We start from the raw sequence: 26105 nt of genomic DNA on the forward strand, positions 1-26105 counted from the left end.
CCATTGGCATATCCTGTGCCATTTAGAAATGTATCAACGAGATGTAGAAGTTACCTGAATTTTGAGCAGATAGGGATTGCTACCACTGAGCATCTGTGTGACTTTGAGAAAGTGAATTAACCTCTCTGAACTTTGGTTGCCATAATACCAACCTCATAAACCCCTTCATTCATTCACTTAGTGATTATCAAATGCCTAATATGCCAGAGCATTGTGCTAGGTGCCAGCAAAATACTTTCAACAAGCCTGTAGTCTGGTAGAAAAGACATTGAAGAGGTGTTCCCATTGTGGCTCAGCAGGTTAAGAACCTGACTAGTATCCATGAGGATGCAGGTTCGATCCCTGGCCTCGCTCAGTGGTTTAAGGATCCAGTGTTGATGCAAGCTGTGGGATAGGTCCCAGATGCAGCTTGGATCCTATGTTGCTGTGGCTGTGGTATAGCCCTGCAGCTATAGCGCCTATTCGACCCCTAGCCTGGGAACCTCCATATGCCATGGGTTCGGTCCTAGAGGAAAGACCCTGGAGTAAAAAATACATTGGCAGCACAGGATGAGAATTGGCTTGGCAGAGGGACACAGGTGTATAGCTGGGAGAACTAGCCCAGATGAAGGCAGGGAAGTCTGGGGGACCGCAAAACAGCCCTCACGGAAAGAAAGTGGTTTAGGGCGGGCTGCTGAGAAGCATTCATTTCCTTCTCTGCCCTCAGCCCTCTTCCCCCAAATTCACAGTTCCCCAGATTGACCTGCACACTTGAGATTCTTCCAGGGAAAAGGGAACAAGGGTAGAGCTTTAAATAGGAGCAGCCCTCCTGGAAAGAAAGGAAATTTAGAGTGGAAATCCTCATCTTTAGAAAACATCCTCTCATTGCTCTGGTTTCTGGGAAGGCAGAATCGTGGAATGGATAGAGAAGTGCAGTAATGGCAGGAAGCAGACAGGGAGGGAGGGAGAGAGGTTTCAGCGAAGTCCCCTAGGGCATCAGCCGCAGGGGTGGTGGCTCAATCTGGACCTCCCCACCTCTGCTGGCTGCAGCCCCCATCCCAGAGCAGGCGGCAAGACCGACGGCCTTGCTGGCAGCAGGCTGACTTGCAAAGCAAGCCTGGCCCCACGCCTGCCCGGCCCCTGCGCTCCCCGAGACACTTGCCAACCAGGAGAGCCTGGAGCTCACACTGGGAGTATCGGCGGCAGCGGTCTGGCCCCCTCCTGGTACCCACAGAAATCAAGGTCTGCAAGGCCTTAGCCTCCCCGGAAGGATGGGCCAACTCTGCATGCCCTCAGTGGTTAAAAGGGCACACAGCTGCCCTTAAGTAATTATTCCCAAAGAGCCCTTGCTGGTTTACTCATTTCTTTTTAACTTGGTTTCACAAGTAACACTAGAGTATTGTCATTTCTTTCTTTCTTTTTTTTTTTAAGCTTTATTGAGCAGGGTTTTCATTATGAGTGCTCACCTTTATTTCCATGTAGAAGGGTTGCCAACCCATTCCTTTTTTTTTTTTTTTTTTTTTTTTTTTTTTTTTTTGGTGTTTTTGGCTGCCCCAAGGCACATGGAGATCCTGGGCCAGGGATCAGATCTGAGCCGCAGTCATGGTCTAAGTCACAGCTGCGGCAGTGCTGAATCCTTTACCCTCTGTCGGGCTGGGAATCAAACCTTCGTCCCAGCGCTCCCAAGATGCTGCTGATCCCTTGGCACCACAGTGGGAACTCCCAACCCATTCTCCGTTCTATCCACCTCCTCGAGTTCAGGTAGCTTCCATCGGGGAAATTGGGGTTCTTACTCTGATGCCTCACCTCTGAGCAGGGCTACCAAGCGTAAGAGAACTGCTCACTGCCAGCCCCCCCAAATGAAAATAGAAAAATGCAGGTTTCCCCCAAAGTCTGTGCTCCAGAGCAGTCAAAACCAAAACCTGCACAGCAATCCATGAAGAGATCCTTGCCATTGCAAGTGGAATGGCCCAGTGTAATTCTCTGCCTGAGATGAGCCAAGTGTCTTTTGGACTCATGGCCTCTTTGAAGCATCTCATTAGCAGAAGTCATAGCAGGTGTAATTAGCCTTGAAGTTTTTTTAAAAGGAAGGCCTGGAGCCCAGAGAGGTGAAGCCACACAAAACTGGGCCACCGTGCTCATTGCTGGAAAAACCAAAGCTAGACTCAGGTAACATGAATCACTGGCCCTGTCCACCTCCCAGAGGCACACTCTGAGGAGGGAGATGTTCCCATCAAGAGGCCAAGGATGTCGTGGCTCAGTGGGTTAAAAACCCAACTAGTATTCATAAGGACAAGTGTTCGATCCCTGGCCTGGCTCAGTGGGTTAAGGATCTGGTGCGGCTATGATCTGTGGTGTAGGTCGAAGATGTGGCTCGGATCCTGCATTGCTGTGGCTATGGTGTAGGCTGGCAGCTGCAGCTCTGATTCAACCCCTAGCCTGGGAACTGCTGTATGGCATGGGTGTGGGTGTGAAAAGAGGCCAAGAATAAGAAAGGAAAGACACTCTGAGCTCGTCTTGAAAATATTTACATTTGCCAAAGCTTCATGGTAAGGTCTTTCCTTACCAAGAAAGGCCAAAATACACCCAAGAAAATGATATGGAGAGAGGCTTTCTAGAGAGAAAAATGCAAGGAAATTGAGTTCCCTGGCGGCCAATAAAATGGCCTCTTTCTTTGTAGGGAGGAGTGTCTGTTGACCTTTCTTGTCTCTCTCTTCCCCTCATAATGACTCCGCAGCCTAAGGAAGCTAAAAGGCTTTTGATGGGGTAAAAAGAAGCCATCCCTTAAGGAGTCCAGGCCTGGCACTCGGGACATCGGTCACTGAATTAACCAAATCAATGAGCGCTCTTGACACGGAGGAGTAGGCAACCGGCCGAGGAACATCTGGATTCCATTAGGTCTGGCCGTGCCAAAAAATTAGCTATTGTTTTCTTTACTGAGTATGTGGCCCTCTCAGGAGAAAACAGAAGCCGGCGAGCCCTCCTTCACCGCAGGCCCTGAGGTCTTCCTCCTGTTCAGTTATCTGGGGACACAGTGTGCTGTCTTGGAGGCCCAGCTTTGGAGCCCAAGAGAGCCCCGTCCACGTACTATTGAGCCGTCTCATTGGGTGACCCTTTCTTCTCAGGGTGAATGTTGGGAGATGAGAAATCGTAACAGAAAAGTGGTCAAAACTAACTCTGGTCTGAATTGTGATGGACCCTGCAAGTGACTGGAAGTAAAAAACTTGAGGAGAACGCATCAAGGCGAGCTGGGTTAGGCTTCTGCGTGCATCATGAAAGATGCAATGAGCAGAAAACTTTTTTCTTTTCTTTTTTTTTTTGGTCTTTTATTCTTTTTCTAGGGCCGCACCTGTGACATGTGGAGGTTCCCAGGCTAGGGTTCTAATCAGAGCCATAGCCGCCGGCCTACGCCAGAGCCACACAGCAACGTGGGATCCAAGCCGCATCTGCGACCTACATCACAGCTCACGGCAACGCCGGATCCTTAACCCACTGAGCGAGGTCAGGGATCGAACCTGCAACCTCGTGGGTTCTAGTCAGATTTGTTTACCACTGAGCCACGACGGGAACTCCCGAACAGAAAACATTTTTTAAATGTTTTTAAAATGCCATGTGAAGTTTCTGTCAAGGCTCAGTGGAAGCGAACCCGACTAGCATCCAGCCCTAAAAAAGAAAAAAAAAAATGCCCATGGCACCACATCAGCCATCTTTTTAAAAAAAAAAAAAAATTTATAAACCTGTGCTTTGGGCTGGTTATGTGTTAAAAGCAATCAGAACTTCATTTTTTACATGAAGAAATAAATAGTGGCCTATGATTAATGGAGGAAAAAGAATATGATGGCTATTTGAGCTCTAACTAGGTACTGGGCTCCATTTTAAGCCCTTTGTCTGTATCAGTTGATGGATACAGCAGCCCTATGAAAATAAAACTGGAGTTGTTAGTAGTAGGTTTTCAAGGATGAGAAAATGAAGACATAAATGATATTGCCAGAATATGTACTCACTCAGTGGGAGACAGTGTGACTTTGAAAACCATGCTTTTAATCTATAGTATGGTCAGCTCTCTTTAGCTGCAGGTCCCTTGTCTGTGGGTTTAGCCACTTGAAGTTGGAAAGTATTCAGAAATAATAATTTAAGTTCCACAAAGTTCCAAATAGCCAAACTTGAACTTGTTGCATGCAACTGTTTACATAGCATTTACATTGTATTAGGTATTATAAGCATTTATGTTGTATTAGGTATTGTAAGTAATCTAGAAGTGACTTACAGTATACAGGAGGATAGACATGGGTTTATGTAAATACTGCTCCCTTTTATAGAAGGGACTTGAGCATCCTCAGATTTTTAGTATCTGAGGAAGGTCCTAGAACCAGTCGCCCTCGGGATGCTAAAGGACAATTGTATGCTGTACTGTCTCCCATAAAGAGGAAAGTGTTTCAAAAACAAGCTGCTTTATTTGTAAATTCCAAAGAGTAGCAGTGTGACATTCCCAGGATTTACAATCTGATCAGTCAGCCCATGCATAGGACGAAGGAATGCCCCCACACCTTCCCCTGCTTTTGTAGAAAAGCCAAGATAAAGAGCAGCCTACAGGAGTTCCCACTGTGGCACGGCAGGATCAGTGGCTTCTCTGTAGCACCAGGGTGCAGGTTCGATCCCCGGTCCAGCACAGTGGGTTAAAGATCCAGCATTGCCCAGCTGCAATGTAGGTTGCGACTGCAGCTTGGATCTGATCCCTGGCTGGGGAACTCTGTATGCCTGAGACAGCCAGAAATGGGGGCGGGGGCGGGGGGAGTGACTTAGCAAGTCAGGCCTGTCATTGAGACGTCCTGACTTCCACATCAGGGTTCTCATCTTTTTTTTTTTTTTTTTAAGATGCATTTTATTTATTTATTTATTTATTTATTGTCTTTTTGCCATTTCTTGGGCCGCTCCCGTGGCATATGGAGGTTCCCAGGCTGGGGGTTGAATCAGAGCTGTAGCCACCGACTTACACCAGAGCCACAGCAACTCGGGATCCGAGCCACGTCTGCGACCTACACCACAGCTCACGGCAACGCCAGATGGTTAACCCACTGAGCAAGGGCAGGGATCGAACCCGCAACCTCATGGTTCCTAGTCGGATTCGTTAACCACTGCGCCACGACGGGAACTCCAGGGTTCTCATCTTTGAAATGATTCCCTGAAACGGAAGAGAATCAGCGATGGTTGTGAACATTGATTTCTCTGAACAGAAGCACAAGACCTATCTTAATAAGCTGGTGCCGTGGTTTCCTAGAGTTTTTAAAGCCTGATGCAGAAGCTATAGATGACTTTGAACTCCATCAGGAAGTTGGTTCCTATGTCAAGAGTACAGTCTACTTAGTGTCTGTCATCGCGTCCTCCCAGTTAGATTGTAAGTGCCTTACAAATATAAACATGTGTGAGGCACGGTGCCTTTCCGCTGTCCTATTAGTATAGGTTCATGCAAAGTAGACACTATGGCTTGAATGGTTGGAAAAGGAGTCGGGGGTAGATGTTGCCTAAAGCCCCAGGTCCTCGCTTCTCTCTTCTTTGAGCGTAAAGTAAAATGTCTTGGAGTCCCTGCTGTGGTGCAACGGAATCGACAGCGTCTCTGGAGCCCTGGGACGCAGGTTCAGCCCCCGGCCTGGCGCAGTGGGTTAAGGATCTGGCGCAGGCCACAACTGCGGCTTGGATCTGATTCCTAGTCCGGGAACTCCATGTGCCACAGGGTGGCCAAAATAGAAAAAAAAAAAAATTGTATATATAGAATGCCTATGCAACTGATTTAAAAAAAAAAAAAACCAAGCCTCTGACATGTGGTGTTAACCCACTAAAAACAGCTGCTTCTGTTGTTCCCTAGTATTGCTTCTCATATGATAGCAGAGCCTCATCGGGGGCACCGGGTGCCATTATCTGAGCATGCTGGCTGGGGGTTTTTTGTGGTGCATGTGGTCCCATTTTCACTGATGTCCATCCAGTTGGGGTTGAGCGATTCCTTTTGTCCTGTGGCCCTCATGCCGTGCGGCAGCTCATTTCGATTTGCTGAAGATGTAACTGCATCTGGAGGTAGTGACCATTCTACTTCCTAGAGAGTGATGGGAGCAGAAATGAAATCAGGAAGCGGGGGGCGGGGGGGGGGGATGTATGTTTCATCCTGAGCTCAGAGGTTATTCCTGGCCATGAGTCTGGTTCTTTTTACAGGAGAACCCCCTCACTGGTGTTTGGAAACCAGGCGGCCAAGGGCTTTTGGAGAAGTGACCACTTACTTAACCATGAGCTTGATACAGCCTCATTCACATTCATTGCTGGGTCCGCCGGGGGTGTTAGCAAGAGCCTAGGACAGAAGTCACGAGAGAGGGGTCCCGACCTCAGTTATTTAACCTTGGCCAATCCCTTAACCTCTCCCCCTGCCACTGCCAGGCTGGCTTTATCTGGGGGAGGAGGAGGAGGCTGGCCAGATGGCCTCTGGGATTCGGGATAGTGGCCCCTCTAGAAGCGGCAGGAAGTTACTCAGAGAGAGGTCATTAAAAGGCTTGGTGATTCAGCCTCAGGGACAGGAGGAAGAGAAGGCTCCCTGAGGGTCCTGGTCAAGAATCGGACAGCCTGAGCAAGCTTCCTCTCCAGCCTTTATTTCCGCCTCATTCCGAGAGCTCCCCAGCCGCCCCACGTGCTGTCCCCACGCTCAGTAAACACTGGCTGGGGAGGAAGCCTCATGGAGCCAAGGCCCCTTCTCCTGTCCCCGCTCTGCCTTCACCCACTCGGAAAGAACAGGACCTCCATCCTTCCCGGCCCTGACCTTCAGCATGCACAGGATGTGCGGGGACCCAGCGGACCAGCTCAGAGGATCCAGGAACCTGGTCCTGCTCGTTAAGTGTTTTTAGTGCATCCTGCTGCACTCAGGGCTCAGAGGCTGTGTTTACTAGCCGTCTTGTCTGCTCTCCGTGCATAAACATTTCCCATCTCCTCTTTTATACGACACTGAGGCCCAGAAAAGGAAAGTGGAGGACCCAGAAGTCACACATCTGGGTTAGAAGCCACGGTCCGAACCAGAGGCTGGTTTCTCTGCATTTCTGTTTTCAGGGCCTGCTCAGATTATTAAGGCCATTCTTCCCGATTCTTCTTGTGTGTGAGCCCTTGATTGAACGCTACTGCTACTGAGGCATCTCTGTGGAACACCAGAGCACTCCAGGTCTCTGAGAAGAGAAAGAATTAATGCGTGTTTATCACTTAACAGCCTTGAAAGGAAAGAGAAGCTACTGCGGAGGATGGAAAAGATGGAGCCTTATCCTCCCCACTTAGCGTCATGTTGTTGCTCATTTGTAAAAACCATTCCACTCCTGAAGCTAACCACCCATGAGTGAGCAAAAGCTGTTCCCACTGATGGGTGGGCCTGTGTGGAAAGGAAGGTAGTTAGAGGTTAACGTAATGGGCCAGGTGCCCTTGACTCCTACTTCTGGTTCTTGCGCTGCCCTGCTGTGTGGCCTTAGGCATTTTCCCGTAATTTCTCTGCACCCTCATTTTCCCCAAGAGGAAAGTTTCCCACTTCCTCTTCTTGGGGAGATGCCAAAAGATCAAAGAGATGTCTGCCTTTTTCAAGATGCCTAGATGAAGTGTCTTAGCAGGGCCTTTCTAATAGGTTTTCATTAGTAAATCCGTGGATTATGGATAGACTTGTGTGTTGGAGCTTTTACTTGGCTCTTGGGGCAGAACTGGCCATAGGAATGAGGCAGGATCCCAAGGAGCTAATCACCGTGCGTCCGATGAGTCTCTCTGCAGAGTCACAAAGCATGCAGGTGTCTGTACCTGGTGGCCGGGTTGTGATGGCTGCGCTGAGCCGGGGAGGCTCCCCTGAAGTGACACAGATGGTCAGGGCTGCCCCCAAACCGGCCGTCGGGGCCCCCTGAGTACCCTGTTCACAAAGGGGAGGCTGGGTCAGGCATCTTCTGTTTATCTGCTCCTTGTTCTCCTCTGCCGGCCTCTGGGGAAGGTTTAGTAGGCAAGGCCTCTGAACTGTGGGCACAGGGACCCAGGGCACTACAGCCCACCTTGGCACACGAGGGTGACCAGCTGCCTTCCTGCCCCTGTTCCCCAGTGCCTCCTGTCCCCGCTAAGTGAGGAGAAAAGAAGATGAAGGCCCCCTCGTGGCTTCCTGGGACCTTCCTAAGGTTCAGTGCAATCCTATCCTGGAAAACAGCCCATTCATTCACCTCCCTCCCTCCCTTCCCAGTACTTCATATGCAAAAAAAAAAAAAAAAAAAAAAAAAATTAAAAAAAACCTCTAGGGTACCTTGACGGCTCAGTGGTTTAAGGATCTGGCGTTGTCCCTGTTGTGGTGTGAGTTTAATCCCTATCCCCAGGAACTTCCATAAGCAGGGCCAAAAAATATATATATATATATATATCCCCTACCTAGAGTAGTACTTGTGATTGGTCCGTTCATCTTTTCTGTTTTTCCTGGTTTAGTCTTAGAAGATCGTACCTTTCTAAGAATTTGGGCATCTCTTCGAGGTTGTCCATTGTATTGGCATATAGTTGCTTGTAGTAGTCTCTTAGGGTCCTCTGTATTTCTGTGATGTCCATTGTAACTTCTCCATTTTCGTTTCTAATTTTATGGATTTGAGTTCTGTCTTTTTTTTTTTGATGAGTCTGGCTAACAGTTTATCAATTTTGTTGATCTTTTCCAAAAACCAGCTTTCAGTGTCATTGATCTTTTCTATTGTTTTCTTTGTATTTCATTCATTTCTGCTGTGATCTTTAGGACTTCTGCTAACTTTGGGTTTCGTCTGTTTTTTTTTCTCTAGTTGCTTTAGGTATAAAGTTAGGTGGTTTATTTGAGCTTTTTCTTGTTTCCGGAGGTAGGCTTGTATTGCTATAAATGTTCCTCTCAGAACTGCTTTTGCTGCATCCCCTAGGATGGTTGTGTCTTTGTTGTCTTTTGCTTCTGGGTATTTTTTAATTTCTGCTTTGATTTCTTCAGGGATCCATTGGTAGTTTAGGAGCATGTTGTTTAGTCTGCATGTGTTTGTGTTTTTTGCAGTTTTGTTCTTGTTGTGGATTTAATTCCTGTCTAGAGAAACATGAGGCAGGGCTATGGCTCAACCCCTGGTTAGAAATGTCTGTAGACAGTAGGTTCTTCTCAGGGTATGCTGGGAGTCAGGCCGCCAAGGTTTGGTGCCGAGAGCAGGAATTTGGGCAGTGGTGGCAATGGGAGGGCCACAGCAGAACCCAGATGGTTTTGTTTCGGCCCTTGGCAGACTCAAGGCATGCCCTGCCAACAGCATGGGGGAGCACATCCAGGAAAGCTGTGGCGTGCCTTCTGTTTCACCCAAAGTCAAGGAGGGAGGAGTTGCCAGGGAACCCACGCCCTGAGCACAGAGCTTTGGGCTTCTTCCCAGGTCGGGGCGGGGCGGGGGGAGCAGAGCTTCCAACCGACAACCCGAGAGCAGGGCTCACAGGCACCCCCAGCCGAGAGGAGATAGCTGGCTCAGGTCTGCCCATCAGATGGACCTTCTCCCAAGCACTGCCCAGCCCAGGACAGTGTCTGGGACGTAAGCACCAGCCTGGCCCAAAGGCCAGGACCTGTGATGTAACCTGCAGGGCCCATTGATCAACTTAGAATTTCGAGATGGAGAGGCCAGAATGTCAAGCCCATGAAATGTGTCCTGGCCAAGATCCACCTTACCTGGCCAGGTGGGTGCAGCACCCGGGCTGCGGTCCCCCTCAGAGACCAGCCATCCACCACTCACCCCTTTCTTAGAAAACAAGGAGAAAAAGAGGGGGTCCGGGTACTAAATCCACTCTTCCTTCAAGATTTCTGGGATGCAAATGATCCACTTTGATTTTCTTAAACCCCAGTGATAGGAAGGCTTGAGGAAAAAAAAAGAAAAAATCTTAAGAATCGTTTTGGTGGTTCTGGAGTTAATCTCTTTTATTGGCCAGGACTGGGGAGAAGTCAGGACAATTAGGACTCATGCTAAGATCTGAGGGCCAGGAGTACTCGCTCTGTAGCGATACCATGCCGGGGATCTGTTGCTTCTACCTCAGAGGAGTGTCACTGCCGTTTTACACATGGGAAATCGAAGGCTAAAGGCCATGTTGTCGCTGGCCTAGGGGCAAACAGCCTGGTTGTAGGGGAGTCGGGGTTCAAACAATGAGGTCAGACTCCAGAGCAGGTGTCTCGCCACTTCGTTCTGTGTATTACCTGCAGATGATGAGGGCAGCGTCAGGGAGCTCTTGGCTACAAACACAAAAGGTGGAACATCTGTAAATATCTGACGATGGGAGGGTCAGAGAGGAACTTTGTGTCTTTCACTGAGGGATTTCGCAGAGCCAAGCATCAGATAAGAGCATAGGGGAGTTCCCATTGTGGCTCAGCAGGTTAAGAACCCAACTCACATCCATGAGGATGCGGGTTCAATCTCTGACCCCATTCAGTGGGTTAAGGATCCAGCATTGCCATGAGCTGTGGTGCAGGTTACCAATGTGGTTCAGATCTGACATAGCCGTGGCTGTGGTGTAGACGGGCAGCTGCAGCTCCAGTTCGACCCCTAGCCTGGGAATTTCCATATGCCACAGGTACAGCCCTAAAAAAGGAGGAAGAAAAAAAAAAAAAAAAAAGGCGTGAGGAGTTCCCGTCTTGGTGCAGCGGAAACGAATCCAACTAGGAACCATGGTGTTGTGGGTTCAATCCCTGGCCTCCCTCAGTGGGTTAAGGATCTGGCCTTGCCATGAGCTATGGTGTAGGTTAGAGACACGGCTTGGATCCTGTGTTGCTGTGGTGTAGGCCAGCAGCTACAGCTCCGATTAGACCCCTAGCCTGGACACCTCTGTGTGCAGCAGGTGCGGCCCTAAAAAGAGAAAAGAAAAAAAAAAAAGTAGAAGCTGAGACCCAGTCCTGGGACTGGGGTAAAGGGCTATGGGCTGTGGGGGGTGGGGGGCGGCATTTCACCCATCAACTGATGGGAGGCGATCTCAGCTCACGTAGGAATTGCTTTCCTTGGAACCGACTTGCAAGGAGGAAAAAGGGGACAGTTTTGGAGTTCCTGTCGTGGCGCAGTGGTTAACGAATCCGACTAGGAACCATGAGGTTGCGGGTTCGATCCCTGCCCTTGCTCAGTGGGTTAATGATCCGGCGTTGCCGTGAGCTGTGGTTGCAGACGCGGCTCGGATCTGCGTTGCTGTGGTTGCAGACGCGGCTCGGATCGCGTTGCTGTGGCTCTGGCGTAGACCAGTGGCTACAGCTCCGATTCGACCCCTAGCCGCGAGAGCGGCCCAAGAAATAGCAAAAAGACAAAAAAAAAAAAGGACAGTTTTCCTTGGGCTTCAGAGCCAAAGGGACTCTGAGCAGTGGACAGAAGAGGTAGCCCTAGAATCAGAATCGATGTCCTTGTCTCTATGAGGTAGAGAAAATAATTGTAAAACTCTGCAGAGCAAGCTGTGAGAAGAATGTAGCCATCCTAGAAACAGTTTTTATTCCAGCTCAGTTTGTCGGAGAGCGATCCTTTGGCCAGGCCCTGACAAGCGGTGTCCCGGGCCTGGCAGGGCCGGGTTGAGGGGACACAGAAATTGCCGTCTTAGCTTTAAAGAGACAATGTGAGCAGAGAGGGGGAGGACCCAAGGGAGTGATCAGCCACTCCTGGGACGAAGGTCTGTTGGACCCTTCTTGGGGCTAACCTCACATCCTGAGTCTCTAGGAAGGCGGCAGTATGCATCAGACAGAAGTATGAATGTCTATGGGCGTAACTGGAACCTCTGGCGACCTTTCTCAGAGAGTTTAAGTAACTTTCTTTTTCATCCCATGGAAGACCCCCCATTCCGGAGCGGTGCTGCAGCCCTAATTACTCCCAAACAGCGCAGTCAGCATCTTGGCAACAGGCTCCCTTGTCCAAGAACTGTCCACCAGGGCCTGAGGGACCGCTCGGGCAGTGCCAGGAGCTCTGTGTGGCTCCCACTGTTCAGAACCACCTCCATGTCCCACTCCCCCACTCCCTCCCCAGTGGCAGCGAGCCCCAGGCTGCCCTGGTCCTTACTGGGGACTCCTGATTTTTTGTGTGCTGCAGAAAGCAGCAGAGGCTTGACAGGCTCCTATTGTTATCTTGAGCTGCCTGCCCCCAGATACAGTCCCAGCAGCCCCCACCCTTTCCAGGGAAGCTTCACGGCCCAGATCACCAGGGCGCGTCCGGGCCCTTGCTCATTAGTGGGCAGGAAGTGGAGTCCCCATGGGAGGCTGGGAATGTGACCGCCTCCCCAGTTCAGCACTGGAGGGAGGAAGCCAGCGCTGCGTCCAGCCCGGCAGGCAGAGGGCTACCGCTCCCTTCTCCAAGCGCCCGGCCCCCCCTCCCCAGCCCGCCCTCCTCCCCCTGCCCCCTCTCCTTGGAGGGAAAAGTCTGCAGAGCTGGGAACTGTCTCAGAGACCTCAACAAAGGCCAAGCGGAGCCGGGGAACTACTTGAAAAGAACTTGTTTTGTTCCCCGTTGTGAAGCCTGCAGGAAAATCCACACCCACGTTGCCGGGGTTTTGAAGTGGAGAGCTCTGTGTGTGTGTGTGTGTGTGTGTGTGTGTGTACGCGCGCATGCCTACGCGTGTAACAAGAGACACGGGAGGTGCAAACAACCATACGGTTTCAGCTTTGATAAGGAAACTGCCAGCTGTAAGTCCAGCCCCCGAGAGAGGACGACAGCCGTGAACCGCCCACTCTTGAACTTCAACTGCATTGTTTTCTGTCCAGATATTCCAATGGAGACAGCTGGAGAACCTGTATTTCAGAGAGAAGAAGTTTTCTGTGGAAGTTCATGACCCCCGCAGGTAAGCCGGAAAAGTCCTTTTCTTCTGGGAGCGCATGGCCCGCCGGCATATGACTTAGAGGGCTGTTTCTGTGCTGTCACTGTGTGTGTTCATTGGGTGGGGGGTTGGCGGGGAGGATGGTAGATGGGGACAGCAGAGTTCAAATCAGACAGTTAAGCTTTGTTTTGTTCTATGTGTTGATAAATGCAGCAGGTTCGTGTGCGTGCGTGTGTGTGTGTATGTGTGTGTGTGTGAAATTAGCTGAACATTTCCTCTGGCTGCACGTGTTCCTTGCTCGTCTGTGTGGAGTTGTCTTTAGAAGCAGGGGCGTTTTAGGAAAGATTTTGTAGCACTGCAGAACAATCCCCAAATGAAACTGGGTGGGTGGGCGGAGTGTCTTTAGGAAGTTTTGGCCAGACAAGATTGCGCAGGGTGACTTATCAGAGCCACGGAGGATGCTTCATGCAGGACCATCAGCACCTGAAGGAACCTATAGCTGAAACAGTCGTGCTCGGTTTTTTGGTTCTGGGAGCTGGAATTCGAGGGTGTCTACCTCTGTGGGTGGAGGTAAAAGAAAGACCAGTCTTTTTCTCTCCCCCTCACATTGTATCCGATGCGACACAATGCTCGCCTGTCAAAACCAAGCCTCTCCAAGTCAGATGCCAAACAATAGGGTCCAGTTTGGGAATGCGGCAAGCCCTGCAGAGAAGGCTCTCGGGCCAGCATGTACTGTGGCTTTTCCTCTCTTTGTCTGCCAGTCCTAGATTTCTAGGCAGCCCCAAAGCGACAGCAAAAGTCTCTAGAAACACGCCTGACACTTAAGGATGAATCACATTCCATAGGCAGAAGCGCAGTTAGAACATGGAGGTAACCCAGGGGAAAGCAGTGCAAAGAGCAGGGTGTGGGGAGGAGGAAAAGTAGCTGCTGGGGACCTTGATACCCCCAGTCCTGGCTGGGGAGAGAGGGGTTGTTGGCACCAGCTCCACACACACATGGTTTCTGGGGACTCAAAACAAGCCACGACGGCTCTCAGAATGTTCTCAGCGTGAGAGTAAGATTTTGCCCCATCAGAGGGCGAGGCTCGTGGGGTGGTCTTCGTTCCTGCCACCAGTGATAACCCAGGAGGACTGATGTGCCACTTGCCTGGTCATGTAATCTTTGTGAAACAGCCACTCCTGTGGAGGGGGAGAGTGCACCCCCCCCCACCCCGCCACTGCCCGCCCCACGGTTACTACGCAACCAGCCTGCTGAGAACATCTTGGAGATTCCCTGGCTCCACAGGCAGGTGATGTCGGGAGCGCTGGCAGAGTATCTACCTATGCAGCATTTTTCAGGGTCCTGTGACGAACAAAGGTCTCACAGTCCAGAGATCTTGTTGATACAGAGCAGGAATTCCCTGGTCCAGGTCAGGGGCAGAGATGCTGAAAATAGTGTCCTGAAATGATCGTTTGCCACAATGGGTCAGATGCAGAAAGCAGATGATTTGGCAAAGAGTGGAGCTTGGATGCTCTTAAGGGGCTGAGCGTAAGGACCAGCCAGACTCTGCATGCCTGTGCTCTGTTGGAAATTCTGCTAATGCAGAGGCGCTGTGAACAGATCCTTGAGTGATCGTGTGTGCACGTGCACTTGTGTCCTCTCTGGGTCTGTCGTCCTACCCATGATGTATTATTACTAAATTCCCTCCCCGCTCCCAAAGCCCGGGAATACTGGAGAGTCCAAACCTCACATGTGACTACTACGTGGGCTTTTAGTCTCTTAAATGAAAGTCATCAACCTCATATTTGTTGAGTGGCTTCTGTTTGGGCATCACTTGGGATAACGAAGTTTTGAGACAGGGTCTACTGCCCTGAAAGAATTCCTACATATACACACGACTGTATATAAAATAAATACCCAACAAGGACCTAGTTTATAGCACGGGAAACTCTACTCGCTATGTTGTAATAATCTATTAAAACAAGAATATAAAACTGAATCGCTTTGCTGTACCCCTGAAACTAACGCAACATGGTAAATCGGCTCAACTTCACATTTTTAAAAAGCACTCCTAGGAGTTCCCACTGTGGCTCAGTGGGTTAAGAACCCAGCAGAGTGTCCATGAGGATGCAGTTTCTTTCCCTGACCTTGTTCAGTGGGTGTTGCCACAAGCTGAGGTGTAGGTCGTAGATGCAGCTTGGATCCTGCGTCGCTGTGGCTGTGGCACAGGTCTCAGCTGCAGTTCCAATTCAACCTCTAGCCTGGGAACTTCCATATGCCTCAGGTATGGCCCTAAAAAAATTTTTTTTTTTTTTTTTTTTTTTTAGTTAAAAAAGCTAAGGAAGCACTTTGAGCACAGCTGGGGAGACAGAAGGAGGAACCTGATGTTTATCAAGTGTTTTCCACGTGCAATCACGGTTTTGGACACTTAGGTGCTCAGGATAACCTCAGGCAGTAGCCACTAGTGTTCCTGTCCTCCTTGGGGAGCAGGCATAGAAGAGATCAAGTAACTGCTCCAGTTTACAAAAAGCTCCTTGAGGATAGAGGCAGGATCTAAACCCAGGGAGTCTGGCCCCAGAGCTCACATGCCTCACCACCTGGCTGTACTTGGACAGCGGGTACCAAGTGCCAGATGGCAGGACCTGTAAATGCTGATGGCGGCCGAGCTGGTCAGGAGAGGCTTCCTGAGAAGGAGAGATGTGAGCTGAGGATGTAAGGCTCCGGGTGGGCCCTCAAGGGAATGAAAGTGTCAGTCAGGTGGGCCGAAGAGGGAAGTGGAGGAGCCTAGGGCCGGGGGGCGGCAGGGGGACAGCCTGGGCACAGGATGTGAACATATCCCCTTGTCTCCTTGGGGGGGTTGTGGTCCCCTGTCAGTCAAGAGGCCAGCAGGGAAAGGAGAAGGGAGGCAAGAAAAGGCCAGGAATGTGGCTTGCCGATGTCACAAGTTGAAACCCAACGTGACATTGGCTTTCAAGGCTCCTTTTCCATGTGCACAGCAGGGCAGGCCAAGGGGATGGTTTCAGGCCAGCTACCACATTTAGTGACAGAGCCAGAGCTCCAACCCCCATCATTGCCCGGCACTGCAGCAAGCGCTCCCCTCTGGCCTCCTGGCACACCTCCAATTAAATGTGTCATCCTGCTGCTGTGGCCTTGTTTACTTGAACGTGGCAGAGTCGCCTCATCGACCGTACGTGGGGATGGGTCAGGGTCGGCCCCTCCCCAGACCAGCAAGGAAGCCGGGGGGGGGTGGGGTGGTCAAGGATGGCAGGTGTGGGCAGAATCCCATCCCGAAGGTGGATGTTCTCCTGGGACACGGCGAGCACAGGGAATGCCTCGGCCCCGGGTGCTGCCAGCATCACTGCAGATGCTTGGAGATTTGCTCTCCTGTGCACGCATCCTACCTTGATACTCACCGTTGTTTCTGCAGGTCTCTGGGCTGGGCAAATACTCGGTTTCTAAGGTTTAGGCAAAACAGAAGAGTCAGTGGGATGGGAAGAGCCTGAAGGGATTGATGTAGAGAAAAGTTAATAGTTGAGCAGGAGAAAGAAAAGTTAATAGTCGAGCATCTGCTGGAGCGCTGTCGGGAACTCACGGAGCAGCCAGCCTCTTCCGTCTTCCTCCCCCACCTTCCCTGAAAAATATACCCCACCTGGTACTGCTTTCACCCCTGTCACTAAAATCCATTTCAGGTTCCTTTTCCTGCCTAATTCAGCTTTTCTGGGAGAAAAAAAAAATGTATTTACTCCCAGGATCAGTCATTGCTATGGAAGCCAGCATGGGCATTTAGCGCTCAGTTTCCTTTTTACACGCACAGAGGCCGCAGGGGTTTCCTCCCTCTCATCGGCCCCTTTTCCGTTATTTTCAATTGTCTGTTGGTTTGTGCGCTGGTATTGTCTCTTAACTTGTGTTGTAACCAAAGTGAAGAATACCATTCTGTTGCAGTAACAAAGCACTAGATTAAAATTCCTCCTTGAAAGTGGGTCTCGGAGTTCCCGTTATGGCTCACCAGAAATGAATCTTGACTAGTATCCATGAGGATGAAGGTTCAATCCCTAGCCTGGCTCAGTGGGTTAAGGATCCCACTTTGCTGTGAGCTGTGGTGTAGGTCACAGACATGGCTCAGATCTGGCTATGACTGTGGCATAGGCCAGCGGCTACAGCACCTATTCTACCCCTAGCCTGGGAATGTCCATGTGCCCTGGGCGTGGCCCTAAAAAGACAAAAAAAATGGGGGGAGGTCTAAAGGGAGTTCCCTGGTGGCTCAGTGGGTTCAGGATCTGGCATTGTCACTGCTGTGGCAAAAGCTCAATCCCTGGCCCAGGAACTTCATGTGCCAAGGGCACAGCCAAAAAAAAAAACACCTATGTCTGAGGAACACCTATTGCTAAATCTTGAGCTCCCCAAGGGAAGCTGATGGGTACAACTTCTAATTTTCTTCAAAGGAAAATTTGCCATCAGAATAGATTATTCACAGGTCCTGACCGCCCCCAGATTCTTCCAAATGAGCCCTCTCAATCTTGAACACATTTTTCTTCTGATATGCACATAAGATACCTCAGACCTCACCTCACTGTCCCACCACCTTTGCCCTACACACCCACACACACACACAAGTATGGATGTATGCATGCACGTGCATGTATGCAAACACACATCCTCAGATTTCACTTGCAAAATCCTCCATCCATCCTATAAAGTATACTTCAGTGAGAACATGATCCTATAACTTTTTCCCCCCACACTCTATTAATGTGGTGAATTATGCCAGGACCAGTCTTTCACACCCTCAGTTTAGAGTCTGATCACGTCTCTCTGCTCCATAAGTATCTCCCCTATACATGTATATGGGGGCGGGGGCGCAGTGGGGAAGGATTGGCTGGGCTCGTTTCCTCTGCCTTCCTTTTCCTGACCCTTTTTACCCTGCTTGTCCCCTGAGTATATTTGAAATTGATAACCACCTCTTTTGAGGAACCGCGAGTGCGAGTAACATAAGGAGTCCTGGTTGCCTTAGACGCAGTGGCCTGTGATGATTAGAAGAGAATCCTCATTGTCCACCATAGGCAGCATTGCCTGGTTAACCAAAGACATTGTCAGGGGCTTTTCCTTTCTCTGAAGTTCGTCTTGGCCCAAGTGCCAAGGAGCTGAAGATCAGAACAGACCGTCCTGTGACCTAGCATGACCCATCTTATTTCACACAAGGCAGAGGCTTAGCCAGATTCTGAACCCCAAGGAGCCAGGGAATCAAGAGGTTAGCGTTATACACAAGAGCCAAGGAATGGAAACAACCTCAGTGTCCATGGATGGATGAATGGATAAAGAAACTGCAGTGTGTATACACTATGGAATATCACTGAACCTTTAAAAAAAAAAAAAAAAAAAAGGAGACCGTGCCATTTGCAACAACATGGGTGTTCCTGGAGAGTATTATGAAGGGAAATTAGGGAGACACAGAAAGAGAAGAGCTGCATGATCTCACTTGTGGGTCAGACACACACAAGCGGAGAGCAGAATGGTGGTGACTGGGGAAGTGGGGAAAGTGGGGAGATGGTGGTCAAAGGGTACGAAGTGGTAGGGAGGGAGGATGAAGGAGTCTAGAGATTTGATGTGCACAGTGGTGACCGTGGTTGGTAGCGCTGTGTTGTATCCTGGAGATTGGCTAAGAGGAGGGTTCAGGTGCTCTCCACGCATGCGCACACGCTAGTAACTGTGACGAGATGAATGTTCTTGGAATGTTCTTGACTGCCGTGATCATTTCAGTGTGTGTGTGAATGTCAAATCATCATGTCCTGTACCTTGATTAGAATCAGTTTGGGGGGTTTGGGATGGAAATGTTTTAAAATTAGATTGTGATGATGGTTGTACAACTTAAAATAATTCAATGAATGCATAATAAAATACACTGAATGCATGTAAAAACAGAAAAAAGAATTTTTATTTACAGAATAAAATTAAGGAGTTCCCATCGTGGTGCAGTGGATAATGAATCTGACTAGGAACCGTGAGGTTGTGTGTGGGTTCGATCCCTGGCCTTGCTCTGTGGGTTAAGGCTCTGGCGTTGCTGTGAACTGTGGTGTAGGTCGCAGAAGCTGCTTGGATCCCGAGTTGCTGTGGCTCTGGCATAGGCTGGCAGCTGCAGCTCCGATTAGACCCCTAGCCTGGGACCCTCCATATGCCACGGGAGTGGCCCTAGAAAAGGAAAAAGAAAAAAAAAAAGAATAACATTAAAAGACAGCCTTTGCCAGCCAGTTTCATGTGTGCACCCACACCCATTTGCTCATCTTTCACCTTTTACACTAGAGCTTTTGGGACCCATTGGGTTCTCAGTAAAAGCAGTTGACTGAGAACAGAGTCCCTCGTTGTACATGTGGTTGAACCCTCTGATTCTTGCTCTCCCAGGGCCTCGGTGACGAGGAGGACCTTTGGACACAGCGGCATTGCAGTGCACACGTGGTACGCGTGTCCAGCGCTGATCAAGTCCATCTGGGCTATGGCCATCAGCCAACACCAGTTCTATCTGGACAGAAAACAGAGTAAGGTAAGTCCCTTCCCTGGACCTGGGAGGGACTCTGCAGAGACCAGACCTTTTACGGAGCCGTGAGCTCACCTAAGGCCAGATGGAGGGCATTTGTGTGCATCTTAGAATCTGGGAGTTGGGAATTGGATGGGGTTGGGGAGGCCCTGCATCCGTGCCCTGAGATGTGCACAGGTAACACTGGCCTTTTAGGGGCTAAAGGAGGCAGGAATGCGATCAGCTCTTTAAGAGGGTGACACGTTCCCTGCGACTCAGTCAGCTACAGTCAGAGCCACTCAAAGCATTTGCCGAAGCCAGGTAGGGCCCTCGTGAGGAATTCCGCCCATGCTTTTGAACTTCAGGAGCTCTCCTGGTAGCAGGCAGTGGAGCCCTTTTTGGCATATAGTGGCATATTTTTTTCTTTTTGAAAAAGGAAAAAAAAAAAAAAAGGAACCATCCTCCACCAAAAGACGCTACCTAATTGTTGAGGATAATTGCTGTGAAAGCCCTCCAGGCTTTTCCAACTGCCAACTCCATTTCTTAAAAATGCAAAACGGAAAATATTAAAAAAAAAAAAAACACCACCAACTCTGTTTCCCTCAAGTAGACACGGTGCCTCAGGCCTCATAAGCAGTCATCCTCCAAGGGAGGTTTGCCCCAGCCCCACTTCAGGCACCCGGGCTTGGGGAGGGGTGCGTTTTCTGGTGGGTGGGAAAATGACATCTCCTAGGTTCACACACAGCTTATATCAACACTCTGCCTCCTGCTGCCCCAGCCTCCTCTGCCGTGCTCCCCTGGCCTTCCCTGCACAAGCCGCTCCCATTCATTACCCCTCAGGTGAAGAGCCGTATCAAGATGGGCTCTGCCTCTTTCTCAGGATCCTGCTGGCCTGGGAGGAGGTGGGGAGTGGAACACAGAGCTCCAAAGGGAGATCAACCTTGGCCTCTGGTCTAATCTGTACCACCCCCCATGGGAGGTTTTGTCCCATCACATGGTTCTAGAGAAGGGAAGGAGGTGACCAGACCCTGGGCTTATGGGGCCCAAGATTTATTGGATTGGTGCCCTTTTGGATCCTTGCGGCTTCCTCTTTTGCTTTATTTTCCTTCTGGGTGGAGTTGCTCTTTGTGACTTGGAGAGAGGAGATGGGGGAAAGAGTTGGGGTTGAGAGGGAGGAAAGAGAAAGATAGTAGGAAAATAGGACAGAAAGAAAGCAAACAGTCCCTCAAGTCACAATTCATTTTCAAATCACAGCCTTTCCCATGTGGCCGTCACTTTCTCCTTTGTAACACATGTTTCTCTCGACTACGTCTTCTTCCTGACCCCTGTTTTGGGCATCTTCTAGGGTGAATGGGCACAGCATGGAATACTTTTGTTGCTAGGAATAATGAGAGTATTCTGCAGCTCTCCTGGTGATGATGGGCATTGGCACAGGAATTTGAGGGCTGATTAGATCAAAAGAAATGGGGCCAAAGTGTTTTGACTCATGCTTTAGATTGAGACAGTGGGTGGGTGTCGGCATTTTGCCCTCCAGTGGCAAGAGGTGGAGGTCAGAACCTTAGAACAGTGATTCCATCCTCTATATTGTTTGGTGATGCATGATGAGGGGTAGAAAGTTTGGCAACCTCCTGAACCCCCCTGCCAATTTCTCTTGTGGGCAGACCCCCCACATACTGAGAACACAGTTTTGAACGGGAAAAAGAAAAAAGTATATTTCCCTCTAAGGATGGTACAGTAGCTGTTTGAACTCCTCCTCCCTATGCTGGCTTTTTGCAGTAAAGAATCTTTTGGGGGTAACTCAGGAGGCCTTAGGTCTCTGTAGCCCTGATCTCAAAAAAGGTCTGACTCTGCTGTTGGACAAGGCTTACCAGACTTATAGGTCAACTCACGAATGCAACAAGTAACCCTCAAAACGTAATTATCAAAGATCACTTATTGGAGTTCCCTGGTGGCTTAGCAGGTTAAAGACCCAGGGTTGTCACTGCTATGGAGCAGGTTCAGTCCCTGGCCTGGGAATTTCTGCATGCTGTGCCCACAGCAAAAAAAAAAAAAAAAAAAAAAAAAAAAGTTAAAAAAGAAAAAACCACTTATTAACAAGAAGTGTCTTTTAAGAGGCCAAACCAAATGCTCACAGCAATAGGGAACTTTTAGCTCAGCAACCCCAGGAAATGCACTTATTCCCAGGAGGAAAAGAATTGAAAGCTTACTTGCTTTGAATGCTCACAGATGCCCAAGCATTTCTTGTTGGAACCAGTTCCTCTACCTGCAGTGAGAGGTGAGGAACAAGTTCTCCCAAAAGGAAGTTCAAGGACTCTGCCTTCCAGGTCTGTGACCCTGGGCAAGTCGTCCCTCGCTCCTGCTTGCTCTCCCCAGTTAGAGAACTGGAAGGGAAAATCCTGACTGAATCATTGATTGGTCCAGTGACACAGTATTTGTGAAATGGGTTTAAGAGATGCATGCTGTCTTTTTTCTTTTTCTTTTTTTCTTTTTTATACAGCTGTACCTGCGGCATATGGAGGTTCCCAGGCTAGGGGTCATATTGAAGCTGTAGCTGTCGGCCTACACCACAGCCACAGCAACACCAGACCCAAGGCACATATGCACCTATGTCTGCAACACCAGACTGTTAGCCCACCGAACAACGCCAGGAATCAAACCTGAATCCTCACGGGTTCTTAAGCCACTGAGCCACGATGGGAACTTCTTTTATTATTATCATTATCAATCCAACAGACTGTTCCCTGGCCAACTCCATGTATAATTTAAATTCTCTAAAAGTGCCCCAAATTGAGTCAGAGATGATAAAATTCACCTTAGGATTTGTGTTACAACACCTTTCGTTTCTGGAAGGTTTTTTAGGCAACAGTGATGTGACCTGTCTCCAGTGGGCAGGATGGTTCTGGGTGAGTGATGGCTGACAGGGCTGGGATGAAGCGCTTCCAAGTATTTCAGAACAGCGAGTGTTGGCTGGCGTACTGGGCATTGCTTCACACCCTACTGTATCGGGCCATGCCAACCATTCCTTTCTCTGAAGTGCTTCAGCAAAACCCAGGCCTCCTGAGGGATGCTTATCAAGCCCAGAAACAAGCGCGGTCTAGTGGCTGGAGTCAGCAGGGGTGCGTAGCCAGGAAGCCTCCTGTTCTTCCCCCAACACTTGGTCGTTTTCTTCTTTCAGGGTCCTAGTGCAAATCATTTAAGAAAATCTGAGAGTTCCCATTGTGGCTCAGAGGGTTAAGAACCTAACTAGTATCCATGGGGATGCAGGTTCAATCCCTGGCCTCACTCAGTGCGTTAAGGATCCAGTGCTGCCCCAAGTTTCAGTGTGGGTCGCAGATGCAGATTAGGTCTGGTGTGGCTGTGGCTGTGGTGTAGGCCTGCAGCCGAAGCTCCGATGCGACCCCTGGCCTGGAAACTCTCCCATGCTGTGGGTTTGGCCCTAAAACGAAGAAGAAAAAAAAAATCTCTCCCTCTCTCTCTCTCTCAAACACACACACACCCTCCATCACCCAAGACAGCAGAAAGAGGTTGGTATTGGTTGGTATCTGGCGGTTCATTCAGAACGAGAGGCTGTGCAGGTACCGCTTACATTTGGTCAATTGCATGTGCTGACCCCAAAGATCAGAAAGTCCTGTCACCTGGCTCCCGGCAACCTGTGTACCCTGGAGCCAAAGGGAGGAATTCGGAAGAAAATACTTGAAAGCTTAAATTGTTTAGAGTAAACATTAGTCAGATTTCCTCCGAATTCAGACTGGGGACTTGTTCAGTGGGCCCCCAGTCGAAACAGCTTTCCTTCTTCGTTTTGTTTTCCGGATCCAGTCTACTCGCGCTTCGTTCCATGTAGATCAGAAGCCCAGGAAAGGCACGATGGGGGATAATTAACTTCCCTCACAGAACGGCCACAGTCATTCTTCAGACAGCCAGACCCTCATAGCAAAACACCCAAAACCTTGGAGGCTCTTTGCCGTGGGCTCAAAGCCTGGACCTTCCAAGGCACGAATCGCCCCGTCAATTCACCACCCCTTAACCGTCTCTCTCCATCTGGTCCATTCAGTCACTGTGCTGTTTCCATTCTGGAGAGAAGCAGGTCATTTCCTAAAACTTCGAAGAATCTAGTCTCCCCGGGAAGTCCATCTGTTGTCCCTTTTCCCGGCCTGGTTTCCTGCCTCCCAGATGGGAGTGGCAGGGATGGAGGTGGGCTGGGGGCCCCTCCTGCATGTGATTGATGACATGCTCCAAATAGCCAGTTGAGTCATTAAGGCAGCCGCATTGAGCACATTACGGCCAGGCCCTGATTGAGGTCCTCTTCCTCTTCCAGTTCTAATGGCCTTGACATCCCTTGTCTAGTGTAGTCCTGATAGTACAACTCTATGATGGGGGTTTCAAGAGCTTCATTTTACAAACAGGGATCTCAGTTATCAGAGAGATTGAAAATCAGGAGTTCCCGTCGTGGCGCAGTGGTTAACGAATCCGACTAGGAACCATGAGGTTTCGGGTTCGGTCCCTGCCCTTGCTCAGTGGGTTAACAATCCGGCATTGCCGTGAGCTGTGGTGTAGGTTGCAGATGCGGCTCGGATCCCGCGTTGCTGTGGCTCTGGTGTAGGCCAGTGGCTACAGCTCCGATTCAACCCCTAGCCTGGGAACCTCCATATGCCGCGGGAGCGGCCCAAAGAAATAGCAAAAAAGGCAAAAAAAAAAAAAAAGAAAGAAAATCAAGGTCAAACTGTGACTCAGTGGGAAGAGCCAGGATTCCAGTCCAGATCTTTCTGACTTCAGAGCCTGGGTCTTCCACCAGGCTGAATTGGCTTTATGTCTTTTTGCTTTTCAGGGCCACACCTGCAGCATCTGGAAGTTCCCAGGCTAGGGGTCAAATTGGAGCTACAGCTGCCGCCCTGCTCCACAGGCACAATAATACAGGATCTCAGCCGCATCTGAGACCTACACCACAGCTCACAGCAATACCAGATCCTTAACCCACTGAGCAGGGCCAGGGATTGAACACACATCCTCATGGACACTAGTCAGGTTCATTTCCGCTGAGCCACAGTGGGAACTCGTGAATCAGCTTATGTCTTCATGAGTTCTGCTTCCATAACTGCAAGCGTGGGCTCCTCTTTGGGCCTCAGTAACATTGTAGAGCTGAAAGAAAGAAGGAATGGGTTGTGCTTCCTGTGTTGGCTCAGAAGATAAAACTGAGCCAGGTGAAGGTTGTGGCTTTCCTGGGTCAAAATGAAACAAAGGGCCTCCTGCTTTCTCTGTTCTGAGCCAGAAAACTCTGCCAAGGGCTGGCAGCTGGGGTTGTTGGATACTGGAGGGAAGGCAGCCTGGTCTTAAACGCAGGGACAGAAGCAGATGTTGGAGAGGAGACGTGAGTCAAGGAAAGACCTGTGAGATAGAAGCGGGTCAGAAGGAGGACGGCCCAGACCCGCTGAGCAGAACAAGCAGGAAGGCTTGACATTCCTTCTGCCCCTCGGACGAGGAAAGGATTTGGCAGGAGGAAGTCATTGCCTTTCACCAATTCTAACGTCAGCACAGAGGCCAGAGGAAGACCAAGGCCTCTGGGTCCGCATAGATGCTGCTGGGAACAGCTGGAGGCCTCTGGGCACAGAGTGGAAATGAGAGAGAGCCAGGCACAGGTCTGCCCGTGCACCCGCCACCCCCTGCCTCTCCTGTGCGGTGGACAGTCTTGGTCTCACGCCGGCCGGGTGCACACACACATCAAAAAACTCAGTTGGGAACCTCCCCTGGTTCCATCTGTGTATCCGTACCGTATCGCCAGTGGCCATGGAAAGATTAGCAAATGTGGCAGTTCCCATCATGGCTCAGGGGAAACGAACCTGACTAGGAATCATGAGGATGCAGGTTCAATCCCTGGCCTTGCTCAGTGGGTTGAGGATCTGGCATGGCTGTGAGCTATGGTGTAGGCCAGCAGCTACAGCTCTGATTCGAATTCATGGGAACTTCCATGTGCCAAGGGTGTGGCCCTAAAAAAAAAAAAAAAAAAAAAGATTGGCAAATATATGGGTTAGACTGGTATTTATAGTTGTCTTCAGAAAGTCCACAGTATATATAGCAAAGGCCACTGCCTGAAGTATTGTGAGCAGAAAGCTTTACTGCAAACAGTTAGTTTTAGGGACATAGCTGTAAATACAGAGTCCTTTTCTTTCCTTTTTTACTTTTTTGGCTGCCCCGCGGCACATGGAGTTCCCCGGGCCAGGGATCAGATCTGAGCCACAGTCGCCACCTATACAGCAGCTGCATTGCTGGATCCTTTAACCCACTGTGCGCAGCCAGGGATCGAACCTGAGTCCCAGTGCTCCAGAGATCCCTCCACTCCTATTGTGCCACTGCAGAGACTCCCAGAGTCCTTTTCGGATTGCTCTAACCAACTGTTACTATTGGCCAAAATGGGCCAGTTCATTTGTGGAACAAATGGAGTGTAGTTTTAACCATAATCTGAAGACTTTGGAAGATATGTTTAGGTACCAAAATAGAAGCAAAGTACCATGTCAGGTGCCCCTTGGTGGCATCCAAGCATCCCAGTGAGCACTGGTTCCGGAATCTCTTATGCACGAACATGCCACACTTGCAGGCTGAGCGTGTGGTCACTTCCCGTTCCTCTGACTTTTTTGTGGCTCCTTGGCTAATGGTTTAAGAGTTTAAACCACCTCAGAATTTATTGGAATTTCATAAATTTGCTTCAGACATGTCTTCTATCATTCAATTTTTCTTTCCTTTTTTTTTTTTTTTTTTTTTTTTTTCCTTTTTACAGCTGCACCCATGGCATATGGAAGTTCCCAGGCTAGGGGTCGAATCAGAGCTGCAGCTGCTGGCCTACACCACTGCCACAGCAATGCCA

General features: G+C 49.7%; 1 protein-coding gene across 30 annotated transcripts in view; it reads left to right on the forward strand.

Moving 5' to 3' along the window:
• FRMD4A (FERM domain containing 4A) overlaps positions 1-26105 on the forward strand; it is a 665655-nt gene that overhangs the window by 581788 nt on the left and 57762 nt on the right. For 28 of the 30 annotated variants that reach the window (XR_014817943.1, XR_014817941.1, XM_084980227.1 and 25 more), the window contains 2 exons: positions 12710-12786; positions 19138-19276. Coding sequence is in view for 28 of the 30 variants with exons in the window: in XM_084980227.1 (XP_084836353.1) it covers positions 12710-12786; positions 19138-19276 (216 nt within the window). In the remaining 2 variants the exon portion in view is untranslated. Of the gene's footprint in view, positions 1-12380; positions 12632-12709; positions 12787-19137; positions 19277-26105 lie in introns of those variants that run through there. The other 2 variants (XM_084980236.1, XM_084980237.1) reach the window with 1 other exon arrangement.

The sequence above is a fragment of the Sus scrofa genome, chromosome 10 (assembly GCF_054392235.1).
Source record: "Sus scrofa isolate SSC_HxYL_T2T_F1_AM1 chromosome 10, Sscrofa_HxYL_maternal_Yorkshire_Landrace_v2.0, whole genome shotgun sequence".
In the NCBI taxonomy this organism is placed as follows: domain Eukaryota; kingdom Metazoa; phylum Chordata; class Mammalia; order Artiodactyla; family Suidae; genus Sus; species Sus scrofa.